At 38.9% G+C, this 24,022-nt stretch overlaps 1 protein-coding gene across 4 annotated transcripts in view; it reads left to right on the top strand.

The window, feature by feature from the left end:
• Positions 1–22,972, top strand: part of KCNC2 (potassium voltage-gated channel, Shaw-related subfamily, member 2) — a 101,669-nt gene extending 78,697 nt beyond the window's left edge. Inside the window, exons 2-5 of one of the 4 annotated variants that reach the window (XM_010561792.1) lie at positions 12,426–13,356; positions 15,772–15,939; positions 20,701–20,795; positions 21,840–22,972. In XM_010561792.1, the coding sequence (XP_010560094.1) occupies positions 12,426–13,356; positions 15,772–15,939; positions 20,701–20,762 (1,161 nt within the window). In that variant the 3' untranslated portion in view covers positions 20,763–20,795; positions 21,840–22,972. Of the gene's footprint in view, positions 1–12,425; positions 13,357–15,771; positions 15,940–19,854; positions 19,992–20,700; positions 20,796–21,839 lie in introns of those variants that run through there. The other 3 variants (XM_010561791.1, XM_010561790.1, XM_010561793.1) reach the window with 3 other exon arrangements.
• The last annotated feature ends 1,050 nt before the right edge of the window (positions 22,973–24,022 follow it).

Genomic DNA, 24,022 nt, shown 5'->3' with positions numbered 1-24,022 from the left:
AATGTTTATACTAAATTTATATTTCTTCCCATGCCCCTTTGTGTGGAGAATTTAATCAAAAAGATCCAGGAATGGGTCCACTGTGTATATTGTACTATTGATTTTTCATAAGTAAGCTATTAATGTAAGTTAAAAAATAAAAATGGAGTTTAGAATCACAAGGAAAAGGGTGAAGATATTTATTTTCTGAATAACTGTAATACCTCTGAAAGAGACAAGAGTTGTCATTAAAAGCCAAAGTGCAGCAGACAGACAGTAGCTTTCCCCGGCAAGCTGGGAAGGCTGCTTCTGAAGCCTGCGAGATTGGGATGAAGGCTTTTGTCCATCTGAGCACCTGGTTCTGAAGAAATATATGCTGTGGTGGATTGACAGGTTTGACACAGGAATTAATTCCTCTGTTCTCCTGAGGTCACAAGGCAAGTCCCGTGTGGTTCCCCTCTGCTGCTAGCCTGCTCTCTCTCATCAATAACAAGCTCTAGGATAAAGAAACCTTCAGCAGGATGATGGTCTGTGCACAACATCGCTGGTATTTGTCATTGTGCTAATTAGTCCAGTCCTGAGTATAAGGATTAGTGTCAGTCCCTAGGGCAAACTGGTGATAAAATTCTAAGAGAATGTTTAAGCTAAATAATGTTGGCAGTGCAGATACTATTAAAGAGTAGGAATACATTTGAAATGGTGCTGTATGCAGCTTCAATGCTAATGCTTGCAATGGCAATAGCTTAGAACATAATCTATGTATTAAATACATGTGTAAATTGGATTTGGAAATATTCATGGGGACAGAGGGCTGGAGGAGCCTCTTGGGTCTTTGAGTCCAATTCCCTGTTATCACAGGCCCAGTGTCATATAATCCCTCTCATAAACTTGTGTAATCTTTTTCGTATGCTTAAACATGCATCTCCCAGGATCTAGAGGAGGGCCTTGAGCTATCTTTCATCTCAGTTCAAGTGTCTGCTTTGAACAGGGCAGGAATGAAATCTGAACGTCACAGTTGTCTGAGCATCCTAATAACTGTCATACTGGTGGGTTTTCTCTTTCTTACGTTCCCTTTCTCAGTTCAATTGAACTGTTACTTCTGCATCCCTGGAGACAGAGGTAAATGGCATTTTAATGTATTTAAAAATGCAAGTAAGCTACATATAGCTTTTTACATATCTTTAGGAAAACCTTCAACAAGATTCTGGGCACCTGGTTGATCAATGCAATTTTTTTGCACTATGGAGCTAAAACGTAGATCTGAAAAAACAATGTGTGTGTATGAACTAGCGTTGTCTGGGGCGATGTGCTCAGTTCCTGAGAATCCAGATACGCCTAGCTGACTACTGTTGCAATGAATAATTCACTGTCTCTAAATTTAGCTTTGATCTATGTGATTGTGTTGTGAGCTTGAAACATACTCACATACATCATGCACAGGAGCTTTAACAGCCTTACCCCTCTCATAAAAATGCCCTTCTGACCTCAAACTCTTCTCCAAGTACATCACTCTTTCAGCTGTACCAGAGTGTTAGGGTGCACAGCTCATCAATTTAGGTATCACAAAGATTTTTTTTTTTTAAATCTTAAAAGACTTTTCAGAGGCTCCTGTGAGGTGATGGAGGAATTCCAAGGACACTGTCTCATCTGGCCTAGGAAAAGGTTAAAGCTGAGATACTGGTTTTATTTTATAGACTATCCAGCGATTTGACTATGGAAAGGCATAAATCTTCCTCTGAAGAGGAACTGTTTTAATTTTATTAGACGGTAGATTTGTTTAATTAAGGTCACCATTTATCCTATGCTCCCTTCCACTTTCCTGGCATCTAGCTGATGCAGGGGAGGAAGCCTTCAGCCTCAAAGTGAGGCCAGGTTTGGAGGAAGAAATAATATCTTTCATTAGACCAGTAATTCAGTTGGAAAAAGCAGATGAGTATGCAGGCATGTGTGCCCTTCAGATTCAAATATGAAAGTCACAGAAACCACAGACAGAGAGTATACTGGCGTAAAAATCCCGCTCTACCATGGGTCAGTTAAACTACTCCTGTTGTTCGCTACCCTGCTAGTGCAAATGGCAGAAGAGTTTTGTCTGCTGGATTGCAGCTGTGACAGGTCCTGTAAGAAGCCATAGGGTGAAGTTTCTGGGTTCATCATTTGCTCTTATTAAATCTAGGTTACTCCACAAAACCTGCTGCATTAAGACTACCATACCAAGTGACTAAGATTCAGGCAATGCCATAGTCTAGGTAGCCTATTCATTACATTTTTGCTTTCCCATAACTAATTCACAGTCATGAAACAAGGGCACTAGTTAGTATCAACTAATTGTATTACTGTGGTATAGGTATGAAAAATTAAACCAATGCTGCTTAATTAGTATAAGGAAGAAAGAGCTTCCAGTCAAAAAAGACCTGGTAATCGGCTGTTTGAAGGCTTTGCATACACTTGTGAGTATCTTGGAAATGGCTCTGTCTCTTCAATTTTTAAGAAGTTGTTGGGTAATTTCTATTCCAGCTCTTACAGTAGAAGTCTTATTATGTTGTATAGGAAACACACAAGCCTGGAAAATTTGTAAATAATTCCAGTATGTTTTGATTAGATTTGGAATAGCAAAAAAAGTTTATATGGTTTGGTTATAAAACTTCACTGGTGAAAACTAAGGTGGGCTCTATTACAAATCTTAATGGATGTCAAACCTCAAAATCTTAGTTTTCTAAATTTGCCCAAGTGTAATTTTAAATTAGGCCATCAGACTTGTTTTGAGTGAGAGAAAAAGTAGACATAAATGAGCCTGAGTGCTTAAGTGAGACAGAGATGATAGGGCTTGAAAATGTTTCTGTAATTTTAATGGACATGAGATTTATGTACTAGACAAACGACATTATAATAGAATTTTCATGAATTTGTCTTCTTAAGAATTTTTCTCTTTTCTCCATTTGTCTGCATGGGTGTGAAAGTCTATTAATAATAAATAGTATTATACTGAAGATTTTTTTCCCAGTTTTGACCCATTGAGCCAAATTAAACCTTTTCATGATAAATCAAGTGCAGAAAGAATGATATTGCCTGTGTAGCATTTCAAGTTGCCAGGTCCCAGAGCCTAAACTCTGCTGTAATGGTGTGAACAGCGGGTAGTCTGGGGAAGGGAAACAAAGCATACAGAGATGCTAATTTGACTTAGCATGTAAATTTGGGATTGCCTGAAATGGGTCCTTCAAAATGTGCCGCCTTCAGCCCTTCAGAGAATTTTAGCTTCTTTTTGGAAGATAGTCTTTTAGTAGTAAGAAGCCCCTGAATGTCTGATACCAGACCCAGAATATGGACTGAGAATTCCTCCTTTTTCTCACCTTTGCCTTGATTCCAGGAAGAATATCCATTGCATTTTTGCAGCCGCTAGAAATATTTTGCCTGCTTGAGTGCGTAGATTTATAGCAATGTTTAATGAATGAGTGGCAGTGGTTTGCTTATCAGGCCGAGTAACTATGCAGACCTTTTCCATAAAGCAAGGTCAAAGTGAGCCTTGCTGATGCCTTTTTAAAAAATGAGTGCTAGAATATAAATGCCAAGTCTAGTTAAAAAAATAAACACAGCTGGCTGTAAAACGTAAAACATTGCTGTGATAGTCACAGCTCAGAAAGATCCTAAGTGAAACAAGCTTGTTAAATTCAAGTGAATGGGAAAAGGAAGTTTCTGGAGGCAGCATAATTGCTTTTCAAACAGTTCTGCTGAGTTGTCGGGAGGAAAAAACAGGCAGTGGGATATATGTTGTGTGTCGCTATGACATGTTGGACTTAGTTGCTCAATAGAAGACCAAAGTCAGGTGGTTTTGATTTGCCTAGTGGGAGACAGCACTGGTCATTTAGGAGATTAGTAGTTTTCTTGGGCGTGAGACAACCAGGGATGGAGTACAAGGGAATGTCGTGGGCAGCAGGTCAGTCCTGCCCCAGGGACTCCCACTGCATGAAGTGTGTCCCTGCCACTGAAATGCATTGTCACGTCTTCTTTCCAGTTGCTCAGCAGAGGCAAAGTTTTCCATGCTGAGCAGCAGAACATCTGTCTGTATCAGGGTAGGTCTGTAAATCAGTTTTCAGTCCTTTGGGAAGATACATGTCACTTAAATGCAATTAAAATACAGCATAATTTGTAACTCTAGTTTTCTTTATGATCTGCTTCAAAATGTAGATGTGCCTAAGATTTGTTGAGTCAGGTATGTATCTGGGTCAAACTGGTGTCAGACTGCTGATTTACCTGACAACTGAGTTAGAGTGACTTACTTGTGGACCTGGATTTCTGAATATGAAAAGAGGCATTCATAACCTCTTTATTTGTGCTCCAGCTGGTAATGAAAGACAACTGCTTTGTACAACTATAACAAATGGGAAAAGAATGAGCAAACAAGAGAACATTTGTGTTCCCACTACTACATACAGATGGTAGCCACTCTGAGTTGTAAATATTCCCGCACTATAAATCTATGCATAGCATATTACTTATAGGCTGTTCTTAAACAGTATATCAATAAAAGTGTATTGATATATAGATATTTTTCTTTCAAATATGACTATTAGTAGAATTGTAGCAGCAGAATGTTAACTGTTAAACTGAATGCCAAATAATGTTAGCAGGAGAGAGTGCAGATGAGGAAGAACTGTACTGAGGATTTAAAGAGTAGACTTCTCTTTCACAGTATGAAAACGAAAATATTGGCAAGAACTCTACCAACTGTGGCTTGATGTTGGTTGAGAAATTATAATGGCCAGAGTTTCCAAATTAGGTTGCTAAGGTTGGGCTTTTAGATCTTTATCTAGATATTTAAAAACCAGTTTAATGCTGACATTCTACCTTATCCCCCATAAGAAGGATGAGTTACAGATTTTGAGAGACATTAGTCTTAGTGCCTGATACTTCATGTATCATGTTTTTATTTTTCCCCTGAAGATTTATTTAAAATGCTGTGTTTGTATTCATTCCTTAATCTTTGAAGATTGATAATGTGAAAGATTATGATTTATGAATGATGAAGCAAAATGATAGTATATTTGCCTTGAGTTTATATTTTAAATGCCAGTAGTTTGGTTAGTAGCTACTGATGGTATTTGGTTTCTTACTCACTATACCCAGATGCAATGCACTGAAAATGCATCGCACCATAAAAACATATGTGACTTTTCCTTTTTTTCTTGTTTTACGAAATGATAATTTTCCAAGGGGAGTTTATGGCTAAGGAAGAACAGCAACTTTGAGAAATAGAGTTGTGAAGAGACTGATGATCCATTTGGTGAGATATTTGGGTTTGTGTGAAATGAATGTTAATATTTAAATTTCACCCCACAGAACATTAAACCATACAGAGAGGTAAGGTTATCACAAGAGCTCATTCTGAAATCACATTATGATTTTAGCAGTCTCCTGATAGCCATATGAAATTAAACAGAGGGAAAAAATCTGTCGTGTTAAAGTCAGAAATGAGGACAATCTGTCAAATCTAAACCCAGAGACAACTCTCTTTAAAGCTGGAAGTAGTATCTAATTCTGTGATTTCATTCCAATGTTAGTTGCTACTCATTAGAGTGAAGCATGCCATGTACTTTACAAATGCAGTTTCTTTTTCTGCTTAAGTAAAATCCATAGTTGAGTCGTATTTTCATTGAACACCCAAATCCCTCAAATTTATTGGAATTTTTATGGGATTTTTTTTTAAGACTTTGGTTTTATATGACTAAGCAGCTATAAAACTGGATTAAAAAATCAGCATCGCAAGTTAGCTGTGGCTAATTGGAAACAGTACGTGACATTGGCTTTGTTCCCTGTCTAACTCGGTCTCACTCCTGCAGAACTAGGGGGATTCCACAAAGCAACCGTGGGTTTGAATTCCTGGAAGAATGAAAAAGGCTTGTGGAGAATATTATGGGACAAATATATGGAAGATTTACAGGAACAAAGACTTTTCTTTCCTCATCCTTGAGAGAAAAAAAAATCAATATCAGATTATAATGTTTATGACGGGAATATTTAATTTTGGTATAACCACTTATAACTGTCTTATTCTAAGAAATATTGTTCATCAATGAGTCTTAGAGTACATATGAAGAAAAATTCTAGAATACAGTTTTGTATTTAATATATCTGACTAAGTTTTTGCCGTCAATGAGATTGGATGTGTTTAATGCATAGATTAGCTCACTTCTTGTGGTCAAACGGTTAGAAGAAGGAAGATACTGAAGCAGTTATTTTTTCAAATAATTTGCATCATATTCTGGACTATGAAAAGATGAGGCTTAAACTAACAGATATGAACAGACATCACTGGAAATAATTTTTAAATCTCCAAAGTATAGAAATTTATTTTTGATTTTTCAAAATGAGTATGATATTAACAAAAAAATACTGCTTTCCTTTTAAGTATTTTTTTATCCAACAGGAAAGTTACTCTGTTTTGAGGGTTCTATTTAGCAAGAATGATCTGGTGGGAAAGCAAAGAACTCATGACTGTGGAAACTCCCTCACTCTTGTTTCGGTCAGGAAAAGTTAAGTCATTTAGTAAATTCTTATCTTTTGCAATGAAAGCAGGATTTTGGTTTCAGTAGTGAGAAAAAGCTTCAAATCTGGTTTCTTTAAGAAATAAACACAATCTCTTTTCTGTGACAGTCTCCCTGGAGTTGTATTTTTAGTCTACTAAGTGTGGTGGGGAAGGTTATTGTTGGGTTTTTTTTTAAATTGTTTTAAATTCCAGCAACATGCATGTATCAAGTCTCATAATGTGCCTGTGAAGATAGTTATTTAAAGCAACATTGTCATCTTTTTTCTTTAAAGGCAATTCTGTACCTGCATTAGAGCATATTAAATGTTGTATTTCCAAGGGCTTATTAAATATTCAGTAGTTTTCTTTTTCTGTACGCAAGCGTGTCAAGGGCAAGCCTTCTAAGTCCTGCAATGAAACTCAAATGAACTAACCAAATCTTAAAAGGGGCTATTGAATACTCATGTTAGAAAATATACCTTACACAGTGGGGGGAGTTAAGGGAGGAGGTTTTGAGATCCTACCCCAGAACAAGTTGTATCCAGACAGGATACAGACTCTCTGGGAAAATACTGAAATATTGTGAGAGATTTTATTCAAAACTTAACTTTGGGACAGGAAGTAAGGGTGACTGTGACTACCAACAATTAACTGGGCATTAACCTCTTCATTGACTATGACCCATCCATCTTGGAATACTAAATAATGTGTAGAAATAGGCTGGTTTAAGGGTGCGGGATGGACAGACGAAGCATATCTTGAATTATGGAGTGGTATAAGTCTGATTTTATGAATATGAATAACAAACCTGAGTATAAGGATGAATTTCTAGCTCTGTTGCTGTTTTATTTGGTCTGTGTGTAAGCTGATAAACCTTAGAATGCCTGAAGTCAGGCTCTGGCTCCATCACGGGACAAGAAGTTGTTCAACCAGTCCCATGTCTGGGTTTGCACTGGAAAGGAAACTTGGGCATGTGGGTTAGATGTGAGCCACAGCATCCTCCGACCAGGTGCCTTTTCCTACTGTGAAATCCAGACATGGGTCAGGTCATTTGCAGCCACGATTTTTAAAGTGACCTTAATTTATTCAAGGCACTTTAGGAGCTATGTGCAAGGTAAAACATGACATTGGACGCACAGAAGTTCTGATAATCCACAGACTGCTCAATTTGCAGTCCTAGAATTGGTTGTCATTTTTGAAATGGCTTTAAACTCTGAGCAACTCAGTTCCCTCTGGGACACTGAATTCAAAATAGGTATCATAAAGTTTTCTGCTTCCAACAAGTTATCTGCAGGCATCTGACACTCACTTTAGATTTATGCGCTTCACTAAAAATCAAGTTGTAGATGATTAATCCACTTACTGTGAACATTAGTAGGACTCGGTAACAGAGCTTGGCTGGTGATCCCATCAACTAGAGAAGCTGAGAGCTGGAATCTGTACCAACATTGTCTGAAATGTGATGCTGACACACATGAACAAAATTGGGTGCACGCTGCCTTCAAAATGTGAGCAGAGGGAATCAGCAGCCTACTGAGAGCTTTAACTACTTAATGAGGAAATTTCTGCATGCTGTGTGTTACATACTGAACATTTTTGTAACTTTTAACTGCTCTTTTCTGGCAAAAATGGAACGAATGTTTTATTAATTCAATTTTTATTAATTTTGGTTTTGAAAAAGGCTGGTTTGGTGGCCCTGAAGTGTCTGTACAACCATTCTTTTATGTAGAAAGTGCTGTCCCTCAGGGTAGAAAAAGAAAACCTAAATTAAGAAAGATAATTTTATCTCATCCATTGAAACAAACAAGAAACAACTATTTTTTAAAAACTTCTAAGAAATGAGAAAAGGAGCCTGATTATTTGGATCTTATTTGAAAATCCTTCTTCAGCTTTTTTTCCAAAGAGTTTCAAGCCATGTGCTTGGGCCACAATCTTTGGTTTAAAAAAGGGGGTTAATGAAGCTCTTTTTTGCTGAAAAAAAAGGCTGAATTTGTCTTGCAACTAGTCAAAACCTAAGTTTTCAGAACTTCTCACAGTGAAAGGTTGCTAATGATTCAACAAAAAACCTGTCTCTTGCTGTGACCTTTCTGAAATGATGATCAGGCTAACTCCTTTCAGATTTGTGTGCTTCATTAAAAAAAAACCCCAAAGTTGTGTGTGGTACCCCAATTATTGTGGACATTAGCAGGACTGAGGAATAGAACTTGGTTGGTCCCATTCCCCAGAGAATCTGGGAGTTTGGACCTGTACTGACTTTGTCTGAAATGTGGTGCTTGGCCACATGAACAAAAATGAATGTGTTTTTAGAGGCTCATTGCCTTCAAAATGAGAGAAGATGGAATTAGGATGAAGCAGAAGGAAAGCATAGAGTGAGGATAGCACATGACTTAATTTCATTTCTATCATTACAACTGTTTGTGAAAAACATTCTAGAGTTTTTTCAACACATTGCCTAGAATTATGTAATTTAATAATAGAAAGTATCTTTGTTAGTGTAAAATAAATTCCTAAGCATTTTTCTTTGACTGTTAAAATGTTCCTTCTTGCACTGGCCATTGTATTTTCTTCTTGCATGTTCTCTGAACCCTCTGATTGTTGCAATAACATTGTAGGTCTTCTTGTGTATGAGCTTTCATCATGCTAGGTGATGTGCAAGCTCTGTCCAGAATGTCCTGATCCAAGGAGTTTACAGTTTGAAGGAAAATGCAACAAGAGATTAAAGGAATGAGTGTCTTTGCTCAAAAGCAATGATGTATGTGCTATTGTGTGCATGGCAAAATGTGTACAGCCCATTGTTTTATATTGCTATGAATGGAAATTGCAGGATTATCAAGAAATCTGTCACTAGATTAATAGCTTTTTCTTGCTTTTGTTTGTTCTAACCTCTGAAAGATGATTGCCTTTAGGATAACAGAGTAGGATACTCGGCAGACTGTGGAAATGTCTTTTTCCTTTGGGGATAATAAGGCACCATTGAATGTAGGTGCACAGTTAAAATTTTTGATCTGCTTTGGCAAGTGCCAATTGCCAAGTGCACTGTGGCCTTTCACAGTGTCAGTGTTGAGCAAAACAGTAATAAATTGTCAGGCAGTTCTACCTGTAGTTAACACCTTGGTATTTGGCTCAGTTGAATAGAATTTTCTGTTCTTTTCAGACAAAAAATGTTCACAGTTGTCTGACATCACCAAAGTGTTGCTGTTAAAGAGGTTGCCCAATATTTTATCTATTAAAAGTTCCCACCCAGGTTGCAAACTACAGTGCTGACTTAGCTTCAGTGATCCTCAGCCTCCACAGATTTGTTTGCTTTTTCTCTCCTTCACTGTGTAGAAAGGTGCTGGAGGATGCTCCACCAGTGGCTTAGAGTCTGATAAATTCTCTGTCCATGTCATGGAGAGGTTTTACAAGGATCTGCTGAGATTAATTCACTTAGGCTATATAAATCTGGTTGTATTTGCTGACTCTAGTTGTCTCACAAAAGATCGAGGCTTTTTTGTGTGTGTTGGTCTCAGGTGCCAGGAATAAATGAGCGATGAACGTGCAGCAATTTTGTAGTTAAGGCAAAGGCAGAAAAGCCTGTTCGGTAAAAATCAGCCAGACAGTGTAAGATTGTTTGCTTAGCTCATGACTAGAAGTTCAGACTGGATGATAAGTGTTCAGTTCAGTCCCTGACTCAGTCCTTTCTGAAAGACAACAGATTTAGAGCGTTTGTAATTGAGGGGCTTGGTGTAATAACTTTGTTTCATTGATTGAGGAAAGGAAGCCATAAAAAAGCTGCAACTCTCTGATACAGGTAGATATAGGGGGGGTTCTGATAGATAGATACATCTTGTGAGTCTGAATATAATAAATTTGCCAGGCTTGCATTGCAAATTTAAACTTGTTTCTCAGAATAAAAGCAATTCTCTCTACCGGTTGTAGAGACAATATTTTGTTGTCTAAATAATGTTTTGTGTTCAAAAAATGCAACTATTCAGTAATGTACCAGCCCAAATGAACTCCTGTGGCACACAATACTCAGTCTGAGCACTAATACTAAATTCGGTGATGAATACCCAAAGTACACAAAGTCAGTTCTGCTGCAATGTTGCAGCCTGGATTAAAGTGACATAAGAGGCATTCTTGCTTATGGCTGCTGTTCTGTCTCCCTTGTAACTAGATTTTTTCAATGAGATTCAAGATTTTGGGGTGGTAACATACCAGCATCCTGCTGCCACATTTTCTCTTGCCTGTACCACTGGAACCTGGACTGAAAGCTGCCCTTTCCAGTAGGGTGGTAGTAAAGAATATGATATTTTTTTCTACTTGCTGGGCTTCTTTAAGGTACTTAGTTTCAGGTTGGGAATTAACAGATTAAAAGAGTGATACCCTGAGGGATTTGTAAGTAGTATTAAGGGAAACATAAAATACATTAAGTTTATTTACTAAAATAAATAATATTAAAAAGGATGGAGCACCTGTCTCAAGCTCTGAGATCCCTATCATGTATTTTTGTTTTACCAGCAAGTAACAGTTCAAAATTATAAAAATCCAAGCCAAAAGAGTTAGTAATTTTCTGCCATTTTGAAAGAAATGTGTTTCTTTCTTGATATTACGCAGTGATAAAATTTCAAGCAGCTAGATAAGTGAGGAGGCACATAGGCACTAGATACTTTAAAAAATGTGTTTAGGCATCATTTTGTCTCTTTGGGCCCCTAACACCTTTGAAAATCTTCAAGTCTTCAGAGAGTTTTTTCCAGGATAATACTGGCTATAAAATGTCTATTAATTTGAAAATCCAGAATAACAGACACATTGATAACATGTTATAAATCCTGTCTCAGGGAGAGATTTAAACATATCATCTATTCATGTACCACACCATTGCTGTTGGAGTGCTAACATGGCGGTAATGTATTGTCACTTAAAAGAAGTTAACCATTGTAGCAAAGGAGCAATTGCCCTCAAAACACCTTTTCATTTGGCGTGTTTTACTGGGTGTGAGAAAGTTTATCTCCCCCTCCAGATGTTTGGCTCAATGTTAATTTTTATGAGATCCTGTCCTAGATGTTCTCTTTTCTTCAATGCTTGACTGTGATGACGGAGTTGAAGATCAGCAGTAAATGGTTTTTAAGTCCTTGGCAATCCTCTTTGAGGGCTGTCTCCAGGGTATTTAACTGTATTTTATCTATTCACATGCCTCTACTAGAACTGAATTTGTATTTCCCTATTTGTTCAGATTGTCTTGGGTCTGCAATTTTGATAGCAGGATTGTGGATCCTAGGACACTGGCAAAGCTCAGCCCCTGCAGTGAGAGAGGTTCTGCTAGGTTTACTCTTAGTCCTGCCTAAGAGTATGAGTGATGGATGACTGCAAACATAACAGGCTGTACAACCAACTCTACCTGTAATACGGAAGGCATTTTCTATCAGTAAATATCCTGTGTTTGTGAATCATTGAAAATCCAAAGGAAACCCAGTGTTTGGACCTGTTCCTGGGACCTTCTGAGGTGCCCTTCAGGCCAGGTGTCAATTCCTGAACCGTAATCTCAAGACCATTAGGGTCAGCCCCGTTTTCCACAATGTGAGAGGTGGACAGCCTTAAATCTTGCTGTTGTTGGTGCGTATGGGGGCTGCTTGTAAGGTACCTTGACAACTGAATGGAGTTCAGATGATTTGGCACAGATTAAAGAATTTGTTGCCACTTTCTGAATGAGTTGCAACCTGTCATAGTGTCCATCACCGAGACTTTTCCTCATCCCAGACTCCTGGCCTATGCCTGAGAGCTGTCTGCTGCTCTCCTCTGGCCTAGATGGAAAGGTTTATGCATACAAATTTGTGAATCATTTGGGGATGATTCAGTAAAAGATTTATAATGATCAGTGACATTGTTAGTATTAATGTGAAGAGCTGTGTGGTTCTGATGTCTCTTTTCCCTCTTTTTGTTTCAGTTCATCGCCTTTGCCTCGTTGTTCTTCATCCTAGTTTCAATCACAACCTTTTGCCTGGAAACACATGAGGCTTTCAATACTATTATAAACAAAACTGAGCAGGTCGTCAACGGGACAGAAACTGTGCTACAGTATGAAATTGAGACAGATCCTGCCCTGACGTACGTGGAAGGAGTCTGTGTGGTATGGTTTACATTTGAATTTTTAGTACGCGTTGTTTTTTCCCCCAACAAACTTGAATTCATCAAAAACCTCTTGAATATCATTGACTTTGTGGCCATCCTGCCCTTTTACCTAGAAGTGGGCCTGAGCGGGCTCTCCTCCAAAGCTGCTAAGGACGTGCTTGGTTTCCTCAGGGTGGTGAGGTTCGTGAGGATCCTGCGAATCTTCAAGCTCACCCGGCACTTCGTGGGCCTCAGGGTGCTGGGCCACACTCTGCGAGCCAGCACCAATGAATTTTTGCTGCTGATAATCTTCCTGGCACTCGGTGTTTTGATATTTGCCACCATGATCTACTACGCAGAGCGGGTGGGAGCCCAGCCCAATGACCCGTCGGCGAGTGAGCACACACAGTTCAAAAATATCCCTATTGGCTTCTGGTGGGCTGTAGTCACCATGACCACCCTGGGGTACGGGGATATGTATCCACGGACTTGGTCAGGCATGCTGGTGGGAGCCCTGTGTGCGCTGGCAGGGGTGCTCACTATAGCCATGCCGGTGCCTGTGATAGTTAACAATTTTGGGATGTACTACTCCCTGGCCATGGCGAAGCAGAAACTGCCGAGGAAGAGGAAGAAGCACATCCCTCCTGCTCCTCAAGCCAGCTCGCCCACCTTCTGCAAGACAGACTTGAACATGGCCTGCAATAGCACGCAGGGTGACATCTGCCTGGGCAAGGACAACCAGCTGATGGAGCACAACAGATCATCAGGTAGGACCCCACTGGAAATGCATGTCCTCTGAAAACACTTTATAGACCAGTATGTTCGGCAGGGGTCAGAAAGCAGCCAGTCTTTCTGCCAGGAGAAGACATAGCTCCCACCCTTCTCCCCTCCAGTGTTTGCGTGTGTCAGTCTCATAGAGGACAAAATAGGTATAGCGATGTTCCCAAACCTCTATGTAGCTGGTCTATACAGTTTTGCTTGCTCTGTTGAGAATGCTTTCCTGCTGATGATATCAACCTTTTCTTTTGCCTGTTGTTTGTTGCGTTGTATGGATGTTTCTTGTTTTTCTGCATGACTGTGACTATTTGAGCAGCCACCGTGTCCCACCCTGTTGGACTCCATGGTGTTTTGCCTCAGTGTCTGTCTCTTGTGTCAGCTTTGCCTGTGCCACATCGTGGCCTGTTAAGCAAGATCCTACAAAGAAGCGGTCATTTAAAAGGAGCAGGTGCTTTACATCAAAAGCCCAGCACTCAAAGGAAATAAGAAGAAATTCTCTTTCTAGCTTTCTTTCCATTTGGCATTCTGCTTCCCTGGCTAGAAGAACCTCCTTTGTCTGTGTTAGATGAGACATTGCATGATATTTACTTTTAATTGAATGATAATAGCATAGCTGATGTAAAGTTTGTCAAGCAAAATGAAAGTGACAGCCCCTAGCAACATCATCGTTATTGGTGTTGATTTTTATGATTTATATGACCTTATTTGTTAGAGTTCCAAATGATGGATAAGGAGTATTTTGTGCTAATCGCTGTGAAAATGCATATCAAATGACAGCCTCTGCCCCTCCAAGCCACTGCCCCATATTCCGTATCTCTTCAAATTAAAGACTAAATTTTATCTCTCAGTATAATTAAAATTTTTAGCGGCAAGGATTTTTTTGTTTGTTTCTCGAATGTATTTATTCTTGTAGCCAAGCACAATCTGATTACAAAGCTCACATACCAGTCATTAGACTCCTGTGGAAAAGCTGCTAAAGAATAATAAGAGCAAAGCCACCCATGACTGGTGTCGTTCAGTAATTGAAATTTATTTTTTTAAAAAGAAGAGTCTGGAAAATCGGTCTCTGAACAATATCCGTCTTTGGTCTGTTGCTCTGTTACTGAATAGCATTTATGTTCAAAGAAGCTCGGTTTCAGTCTCCGAGTGAGTGTACGCAGACAAAGTTAACACAGCTTTTTGAACATCCTAAATATCTTTAAGAGGATGGAAACCCTTGAAGGGACTCACACTGAGGGTGGAATATAGTTAGTTTTACAGTGCTTTGACTGATACCCACTTTCAGACAACATCTTTAAAGTGTTAATGATAGCAGCTTTTTCATGCCATCAGGTCCTACTAAAGGTATTCCGGAATGCAGGAGGCTCAGTGTGATCAGAGAAAAGAGACACTCTTCTGTGTCTGCAGCTTTATTTACAAGGTGTTATAATCCTTGAAGTTAGAGACAAAGCAGATATGCAAAAAGAAGCCATTTTGAAGTGTTAAGTTTCTCTTCAGTAGTGCCACCGCTCATATTGTGCACTGTAGCTTTATTTCTGGTAGAGAATGCTGTTAGAGTCACTAGGAATTCTGTGCAAAACTTCAAGGCTGAATAGAGCCCTTTGCATTACCAGTTCAGAAAAACACATGCTCAGGTTTAAATGCAAAGGCAAAGCTGAAGTCAGTAACATGCCATTACCTGTTATGTGCTGTACTGAGCAGAGATTTTTTTCTTGAAGTGTGGCTTGAATCTGAAATGGTAGATAATTTTAGAAGAGAGTCCTTTGGGAGTGCCAAATCAGGAGAGGTAAGAGTTTCGCTGTTTGATAAAATAAACTACAGAGACCAAAGACAGCATTTCATGTTGGGTACTTACGATGACAAGCAGTGCAAGTATGATAAGTATAGAAATGAAAGCTAAGTAAGTGTGTTATTAAACAGGTTTTAGTGCCAAATGTTGAAAATTTAATCCTCCTGGGGGAGGGGTTGTCTTTAAAATATGCTAAGCAACATATTCTAAGCAAAAATGACTAACATGACCTCTTGTTTAGCAAAAAGGATGGCCAAAATAATAAATACTTGTTTGAAATATCCAAGGCTGCCTGTACTCTGAAAAGTTATGGTCCATAATAGGCAACTAACTGAGCCTTGATTTGATTATTTCTTATTTCATGTTAGTTTAGTATAACTTTATATGAAATTTAAAAGAACAAGAAAGTCAAAAGATCATTGGTCCTTGAATAAAAAATATACTTTTTGCCATTTTGTACTGATTAATGGTGAATTGCAATCTTGTTCTCTTCTAATGATTTACCTTATAACGATTTTTTGAGTGATGGGAATATCCGGCATTCAGCATAAGCTCTTTGTGATGTCTCATTTCCTCATTCATTATTGTCTGTAAATGGGCATGGTGCTTTAACCAGTGTTATCAGGTGAAGACAGTGCAGGAAGTGAGCAGCCACTCTCACCTGGTGAAAGGCTCCCTCCCATCAGACGCTCTAGTACAAGAGACAAAAACAGAAGAGGGGGAACATGTTTCCTACTGACCACAGGTGATTACACGTGTGCTACTGATGGAGGGATCAGGAAAGGTATGGACTTCTTTCATTAGATCATAAAAGGTTACTTAGCAATGTGCTTGTGAAAAGCAATCTTAGAGTAAAATGATGTGCACAATGCTCTCAGAGGAAAGATTGTACTCACAATGTATCTTTTTCTTTACTCCTAGTCATTCTTTTCCCGCTTTCTTTTTAGAAACACTCATCTCCTTTAGTCTTCACAAAATGTGCTTGATGTTGGACCCACATATCACTTGTGTCTTCATTTGTCTGTTATCTTTAATGGAAAAGCCTGCAATTCAGACCTCATTCAACCACTCATCACTCAATACCATTTGTCATTCTAAAAGACAAATTAATTATTGAATAACTTTGGTCTGCACTTAATAACTTAGTAAAAATTACAGCTGAATAAATTACACTTAAAAGGTTGAGATGTCAGAAGCGAGCAACGTTTTTGTTCTAAACACAACAGAGCATATCGTATGAGATGCTATTTAGATTTCTTTCAAAGAAAAGGTTGAGTTTATAATGCCACAAAATGTTTCCTCTTTGTAATATACCACTGATGCTGAAAGGTGACTGTCTACCCCAACAAGAATTCAACTACAATAAACAATGTTTGATCTTGCAAGGTGCTAAAAATGCCTTTCTAGTTATTCAGCCTCTTCAAATCTGATTACTCACTGTTCAGTAGGATTGGGTTCCCCAGGTGGAGTTTGCAAAACCTTCTGTCATTTTATGTATCACCCATACGACTGACGGCGTGGCTACCCCGTCAGGCCACAGCTGGCTGTGGCTGCAAACCTAACCTCAGGGCATAGCCCCCAAATCAGCAACGCCAGTGGTTGTCTTGCCATTTCCTTAGATAAGAATTGCTTTGGTTTCTTGGCAGATTGTATCATTCCAACAGGTTTCATGTTCCTGAGCGCTGATGTGCAGTCGTTCACCTCAGAGTTCATCTGCAGTAGCCACATGGCACTGGACAAAAGTTTTTGGCTGAGATTTTTCTGCCCCCCTTTTTTTTTTAATTTTTTTTTTTTTTAGCTTGCTTTGTGTACAGCAAACATAGCTGTCCAAGCCAACTGTAGACCCTAAAGGAATTCTCTTGAGTTATTCTGCAAATGCGCTTTTTACATTTCAAAAGCATGAGCTCAGTAGGTTAAGCCTGTGAAGACAGATATGCAACCAGAGTTTGATGTGTATGGTATTTGTAAAGAGTATGATTGTCCCTATGCTCCTGTGTTTTGCATATTCCTATACATAATGTTTAGATTAAATGGGACTTTCATTGCAAACGTGTTTGCACAGATTTAGGACACTTTCCACCAAGCATATATCTCACACTGTCTACTCAACAACTAGGATTATTTAAAATATCTCTAATGCTAAGAGCCCAGTCTTTGAGGAGGTCAGGAACACCTGAATAAAGTAGATTGCCATGGTATCTTGCAAGATAAGGTTCTTGACTTCTTTAGGAAAGTTAGTATAAACATTTGAGTGCTGTTCACTTGGCAGTAACCATAATTAGAACAGATCAGAAATAATAAAAGACATTACACGTCAGCTACGAAAGACATATTCATATAACAATAAAACATATTTTATACTAGGACCACATGAACATTTTCATTTCAAAATCTAGATTCAAGAGAAAACTGTGTCATAGTTTTTACTAGAAAAATGATGCTTGAGTTCAGAACTGACAGTTTCTTGATGCTGTTTGACTGGTTCTGATGATAACCATAGTCTAGGCTGAAATGTTTTAGCCACTGGCTTCCAAGTTTATTTTATACAGAGTAGGGAAGTTAACTCATAAACATCTCCAAGTAGCATCCAAATGGTTTTGAATACTTGAATTTAATTCACACATCAAGTCTACTACTTTTTCATTTTATTTTTTCCCTTTCATTCTTTTGGTACATCCTTCTTGTTTGGTTGGTTCCTTGGTTGGTTCTTGGTTGTGTTCAAGGATCATTTATTCTGAGCTTTTTTACATTAGCACCTTATCTCCGTCTCTAAGAAGATACTGATTCAGAGCTGATCCAAACCCCACTGAAATACCTGGAAAGTACTGATTTTGGATCATGCCGCTGTCTCTATTCATCTTGTGTATCTGGTTTTCATTTTTTAGGAATTCCTGTTTTCTTTATCATCTTTACCATCTTCCTCTATCAGTTCTTTGCTTTTATCATTAGAAAAGTAGCAGGAAAAATATTTTTTAAAAATACTTTCCTAGTTTCTGTGTAAAAAAGCTACCTGATTATTTTGATTTTTTTTGGTAAGCTTTATGTTTACAGGGGAGGTTAAATATATGCACTAGCATTGTGCTTCCCCTCAATTCCCCTTTCAAACATGATTCTTTCTAATCTGTGTAAATACGGATAGAAACTCAGAAACTGGAGGCTGGTTTTGAAATGTATCGGAAGTCTGTGAAGCATCACAGTCTAGCCTGCCCTTGCAATCTGGAGATAACATTGCACAATGTTTTAGCAGTCATGAGGTTCTACATTTGCTTTAAGTCTAGTTTTACAGTATGCAGTTCTCGGTAGGTAAGAAATATGTTAATTGTCGTTAGGGGAGAACCTAAGATATGATTTTTCCTGAAGATGCTAACAACTGTCTGTTAACTGTTATCTGGAGATCTGGAATTTGAGCCGGTACCCACTTCAATAAGAGAAAAAATGTCTGGTGATGTCCCACGTAATGTTTAGCTGTTTTTCACCGGCATTTTATAGTTTCTGTGGGAAAAGTCTCGGTATTTCACTGTAAGCAGTTTATACCTGAATGTCTTAATCCGACAAATGCTTAGATGCATGTTTGTCTTCAAGGAAATAGGTAGTGCCGTTGAATCAATGGGACTTCCCACGCCTGCAGTAAAGCATATATCCATGTACTTGAGGAGTTGGGTCCTGTCCGGCTTCATCTTTGTTGTATTTCCTTCCTGATATCTCTCTCTCCAGACCGATAGGCTGATCCTTTTCTTCATAAGTGGGCTTATTCAGGTGCTGTTGAAAATACTTGATTATGAAGATAGTGATACAGCGAATAGCAATGCTTTTCTGTCATTGTACAGCATAGCCTCTACAAGGTGAAAACAATCTATATGTAGCAAAAAGTAGGTAGCTAGAGCTCACAGTGTATGTGAAGAGAAATGTCTGCAAGTGCAATGTTCCCTCCAAATTGTGAAGCGTTATGTGGTTGCCTCATTTAATGATTACTTATTTACTACTTGCTTCTGTGGTTTAATACCATTTAATTCGAGTCAGCTGGAGAAGGAGCACAAATATGGTGTTTTAAATTTGCCAGTCAGGAGGCATTTGCAAATATGTCAAACTCTACTATCTTATTATACTTCAATATTAGACACAAAGTCTTAGGGTTAATATTTCTGTAGATGAAGCTTCTTTCCCATAGTATCATTCAGTCCTCTGCAGAAGTGATTTACACATACTGTATGCAATTTATCTGGGTTTTTTTGTTTTGTTTTATTTACTTTTAAAGAAAAATCATCCTTTATTAGGAATTGGGTTTAGCAGAGATGATATAATTCTAACAGTTTTTATAGTCTGTCTTAATGGGTTTTTGATTATGCTTAGCCAGATAGCTCACCCAGTAACCCTGCTGGGATCCTTTATCTTGCACTCTCTGCAACCCTGCTGAAGCCAACAGAGCAGCACCGAGTGCAAGATGGGGTGTGGAAGAGCAGGTCAGACCTCTTGTGTGATGGTCTGTTTAATTTTCTGGGAAAGAATAACTGCATTAATTTGTAAATAATTTTATTTATTAATATCTTTTGGTAGTGACGTGTCTCGGCATTGAGTTCTTTTGCAGGCAGATTCCCTCTGAGCCCCAGATAGCTCCTTGGATGACATTACATTGTATTGTTTGTCTTTGTCTATTTTTTTGGCTGAATTCAACTGATGTCTGTGCATTTTCTCATACAAGGCTATGAAAAATCTCGAAGCTTAAACAACATAGCTGGCTTGACAGGCAATGCTCTGCGACTGTCTCCAGTAACATCACCCTACAGCTCACCTTGTCCTCTAAGGCGCTCTCGGTCTCCCATCCCTTCCATCTTGTAAACCAGATGGCATCAATCGGCTGCATAGTATTAATTCAAATACTGTTTACCACATATTGGAAATAAATGTAGCATTAACCATAGGCTCCACAAATATAACTCCTGCATGATGTAACTGTCAGTAGTAAGAAATGCCACTTGGGTAGCTGAAGATTTTTATCTTGGCTCTTAAAGATTACCGAAGGTAGCACTTCTCCTTTTATCTACTATATTGTCCTACTTTCCTGTGGCAATAAAAGGACAGTTAGTGGACGCCGTTGGCCAGTATATTCAATAAATAAGCATATTTTCAGGGAGATTTACGTAAAATAATGTGCTTCCAACTAATTATCAGTCACTCCATTGAACTTCCATTTCTTGTGACTCTAACCCATCCTGAAGATGTCTGGAACCGTGTCGTGGTTGCACACAATGTGACTTGGGTCTGCTCATTTGCATGGACCATCCTGTCTCCATCACCTGACAAGCAGTGTTGCCGATCGCGGAGACCACAGATGGCTCTCGATGTGTGTTCTCACATTGTACCATCCTGCTGAAATGAAAGCACTGATAAACTGGTCTGCATGTGGGATTGTTTTTCTTTGTTTAACCTTTTCCTTTATTTTCTTAACGATCTACTTGTTTATAAATGGCTTTATTTTGTGATTAACTTACTTCGATACTGGATTGCTGTATCAGAGTTCTGAATGTCTCCGGTTGTTTGCACACAGATAACTGCAAAGAGGTTGTCATTACTGGTTACACGCAAGCAGAAGCCAGATCTCTTTCTTAATGGCTTGGGGAAGGCACAAAACATGCAAGAAAGGTAAACGCCATCCAGACTTGCAATTTTAAGCTAGCAAGTGCTGCTTGGTACTGTAGTCATTTCTCTACTCCAGGGTTCTTCAACATTTTCAGAGGCTGAGTACCAAGTAAAATTGAGAAGATTATTGGGGGCTTTTTTGTACCACTGTAAGAGGGTAGCAGTTCTCACGTCGGGTTTTTGACCAGCCTTATACCTCTGGCTCATGAGCTTCAAAAATTTCTTCAGTCAATGTTTTTTGAGGTGCTTTGTCCTATATGTTGTTTGTCTGTCTGTTTTGCAACCTGTCTACTGTATTCTCCATCTGTCTCCATAAAGCACAGAGATACTGTTAAAATGCCCCCCTCTTTTAAGGTTAACTAAGGACATTTTTCTCCTTTTCTCTTTTTTTCATATGGACTATACTTATGTGTATAGATACAAATATATATATTTTTCAAGTGCAAGTTAGTATCATCTAGACTAACTCATGTGAGCACTCTGAAGATTTTTCGAGTGGGATTTAGTAGCGGCATTACAATACTGACCGGTTGCCTATTGCATCAATCTTCCTCCTAGCAACCAGCATTCATTACAGTTTTGAAACTGTATCTCCTCTAGTGGCTTTTTCATTCAATATTAACCTCTGTTTATGCAACAGGACAAATGCAGTGGCAGATTTGATGTTCTGGGCTGGTGAGGAAAAATTACCCTAAACCACAGAGTTTTAGAACTACATGGGGAAGACCATAACAACCCAAATCTTAAGAGATCCTTGAGATTGTTGAATAATCCCTGATTGTCATGTTTTATTTTTTGTTAGGAAAAGAAATATAACTTATTGTTGACCATGTAACATGTTCTTCTGTATATAGCCTAGCCCAATAGCATGATCTGCATGTCAGAATTCTTGTACAATAATGTATTTATCAGAGTATACATTTCTGATATTTAGAGATGTACATTGATTTAGTTTTGGTAAAATATTGTCAATAGAGAGATAATTGCAAACAGCTTTTAGCAAAGGAATTAATATAATATCTGGTGCTGCTGTTATATTAACTACAGTGTTGTACAGAATTTATCATGGATTTTTGACTGCTGAAAAAGGGACAATGGAATTTAGCCATACCAAGGACTGTACTGGAAAGAGACTGCTGCTGCTGAATGGGCCCTGATAAACAACTCGCGCCTTGAGGAGGTCACTGAGACTTTACATGCAAAGTGGACCTTGTTAAAGAAGATTAAAGACTGCTCATAATTACTGCTGCCAGAGGAAGGGGTGACTAGTCACTGTTGATGAGTCAGCTGTAAATAAAACGTGTGTGCATGGAATATCAGTTTTTATCTATATCAAGGAAAGCTGAATTCAAGTCATCATTGCTAAGGCTCCATGCAAAGACCCACACCCCTGTATGTATTATTCCTGGTTCCTGCAGTAAGTTGTGCTGTGGATCATACAAAGACACCCACTTACTAATGATAGTGACGTAAACTACATCTGTCTTGACTTCTGTCATAATAACGGTATATTTTGCAAAGGTCACAAATATGAACAGAGTAGGTTTGCATAAGTCCTTGCTTTCTCAGTTTGCCATGACCTATATTTGTATGAATTCTAGTGTACAGGCCAAGTCTTAAGTTTACTTTTCACTTTGATAACAGAAATGTGACTGCAGACAAATATCACCGACTTTGTTCACAGCACACAGTCTTCTTTCATTGTTACCTCAAACTATAAGTATTATGAGAAATAAAATTCTGGCAGCAAGAGTATTTTGGGTTTTTTTTTTTTTTTTTAATTCAAAGTGTTGCAAACCCAACATCAATAAGTATAAAAGATGTATTAAAATTATATGCTACAAATGTATATTTTACATAAAAGAGATATTCTTTGATCAGTTACTTTCTGTGATTTTTGTGGTAAATGGATCTAGTCTATTCTATGTTTATGAGGCATTGTAGTGCTACGATGTGGTAATTATGTTCTCTCCATCCTATTCAGTGGGAAATTCTCCAGAATCTGTTTTGTCATCCTGGTGTCCCAATTGTAGGGACCTGTCCCAGTTGTGAAACTCTGTATCGTGGAACTTCTGTGAACATGTCAAGGTGCATGCACAATCCTGGTGGAAACCAGTGGAAATGTAATACCTGAATTGGAGAATAAAAGGCAAAAGACCTGGGGAGGAACTTGGAACATATCTTCTGGAGTGGCTCATGAGCTTTCTTTAGCTGTATCGGTCCCATGCCTGCCACTGGCTGTCCCAATTCTCAAACCAGTTTCCTGGGGTACATGAGGAGCTAATTCAAAAACTATCATGAGCTGGCTTTGAAAACAATTTAAAATCTTCCTTCTTGTTAATGACCCCACGCCTCATGCGGAAATTGTAATTGGGCTAGATGTTATCATGCTCAAGGCAGTTTTATTGCATCACGGTGTGAAGTCAACCTAAAAAGGAGGTGATAAATGGTTGCTTAAAACTCCTAATTTTTGGAAAAGGTGCTGGAATGTAAGAAAGATTCCAGAAAACAGGATCAAGAGGTGCTCAGGTTTTGGAAGATGTGTTATAGTGACATACCACCAAAGCTCAATGTGCTGAATTTGCCCAAAGGTTAAAAGCTGTCTGCGCTGTGACCTGTGAGCGGTACCCACATGAAGAAGCGGCGTGGTGGTTAGCCAGGACAAGGCTCACAGCCAGCTCCAGTCACGCAGGTCTGATGTCTGTCCCCAGGCACCCGGAGAGAGGTGTCTGGCTTTCCTCAGTGCTACACGGGGGTGGTGAAGACCCCGTGGGGGGTGCAGACAGGGTGGTGCATTGCGTTGGGCGAGACTATAGAAAACACTGATGGACAGAGGGTGTCTGATGTCTTCTACTGTCTCCGGATGGTGAGGAGCTTCAGGCTGGATGGACCTCCACCGACACAGGACCTTGGCTCCAGAATATCCTGACTGCAGCTGCTTAGTTTTCCCCTAGAGAACAAAGCCCATATTTAAATGCTTTCTTTTAAAACACACCTGGAGGACAAGCTGATGGTGAGTCCGTTAACTGATCATGTGTCTTGGGACTACAACCCAAATTTAACTGTTCTAAGAGGAAGCGTTGGCTTCACCACCAGCCTTCAAAGACTAGCAACCTCCTGTTCTTCCCCTGCTTCTGGGCCCAAGAAGGGGTGAAAGTGCATTTTCAAGGGAGGTAGGCCACCAGCGTTTAACTTTCTCAAACTGAGGAAGGCTTTGAACCTAGACTTCA

Source organism: Haliaeetus leucocephalus, unplaced genomic scaffold (genome assembly GCF_000737465.1).
Source record: "Haliaeetus leucocephalus isolate CR32 unplaced genomic scaffold, Haliaeetus_leucocephalus-4.0 Scaffold151, whole genome shotgun sequence".
Lineage (NCBI taxonomy): Eukaryota > Metazoa > Chordata > Aves > Accipitriformes > Accipitridae > Haliaeetus > Haliaeetus leucocephalus.
The sequence above is the reverse complement of the archived record's forward strand: the minus strand, read 5'-3'. Positions and strand labels throughout refer to the sequence as shown.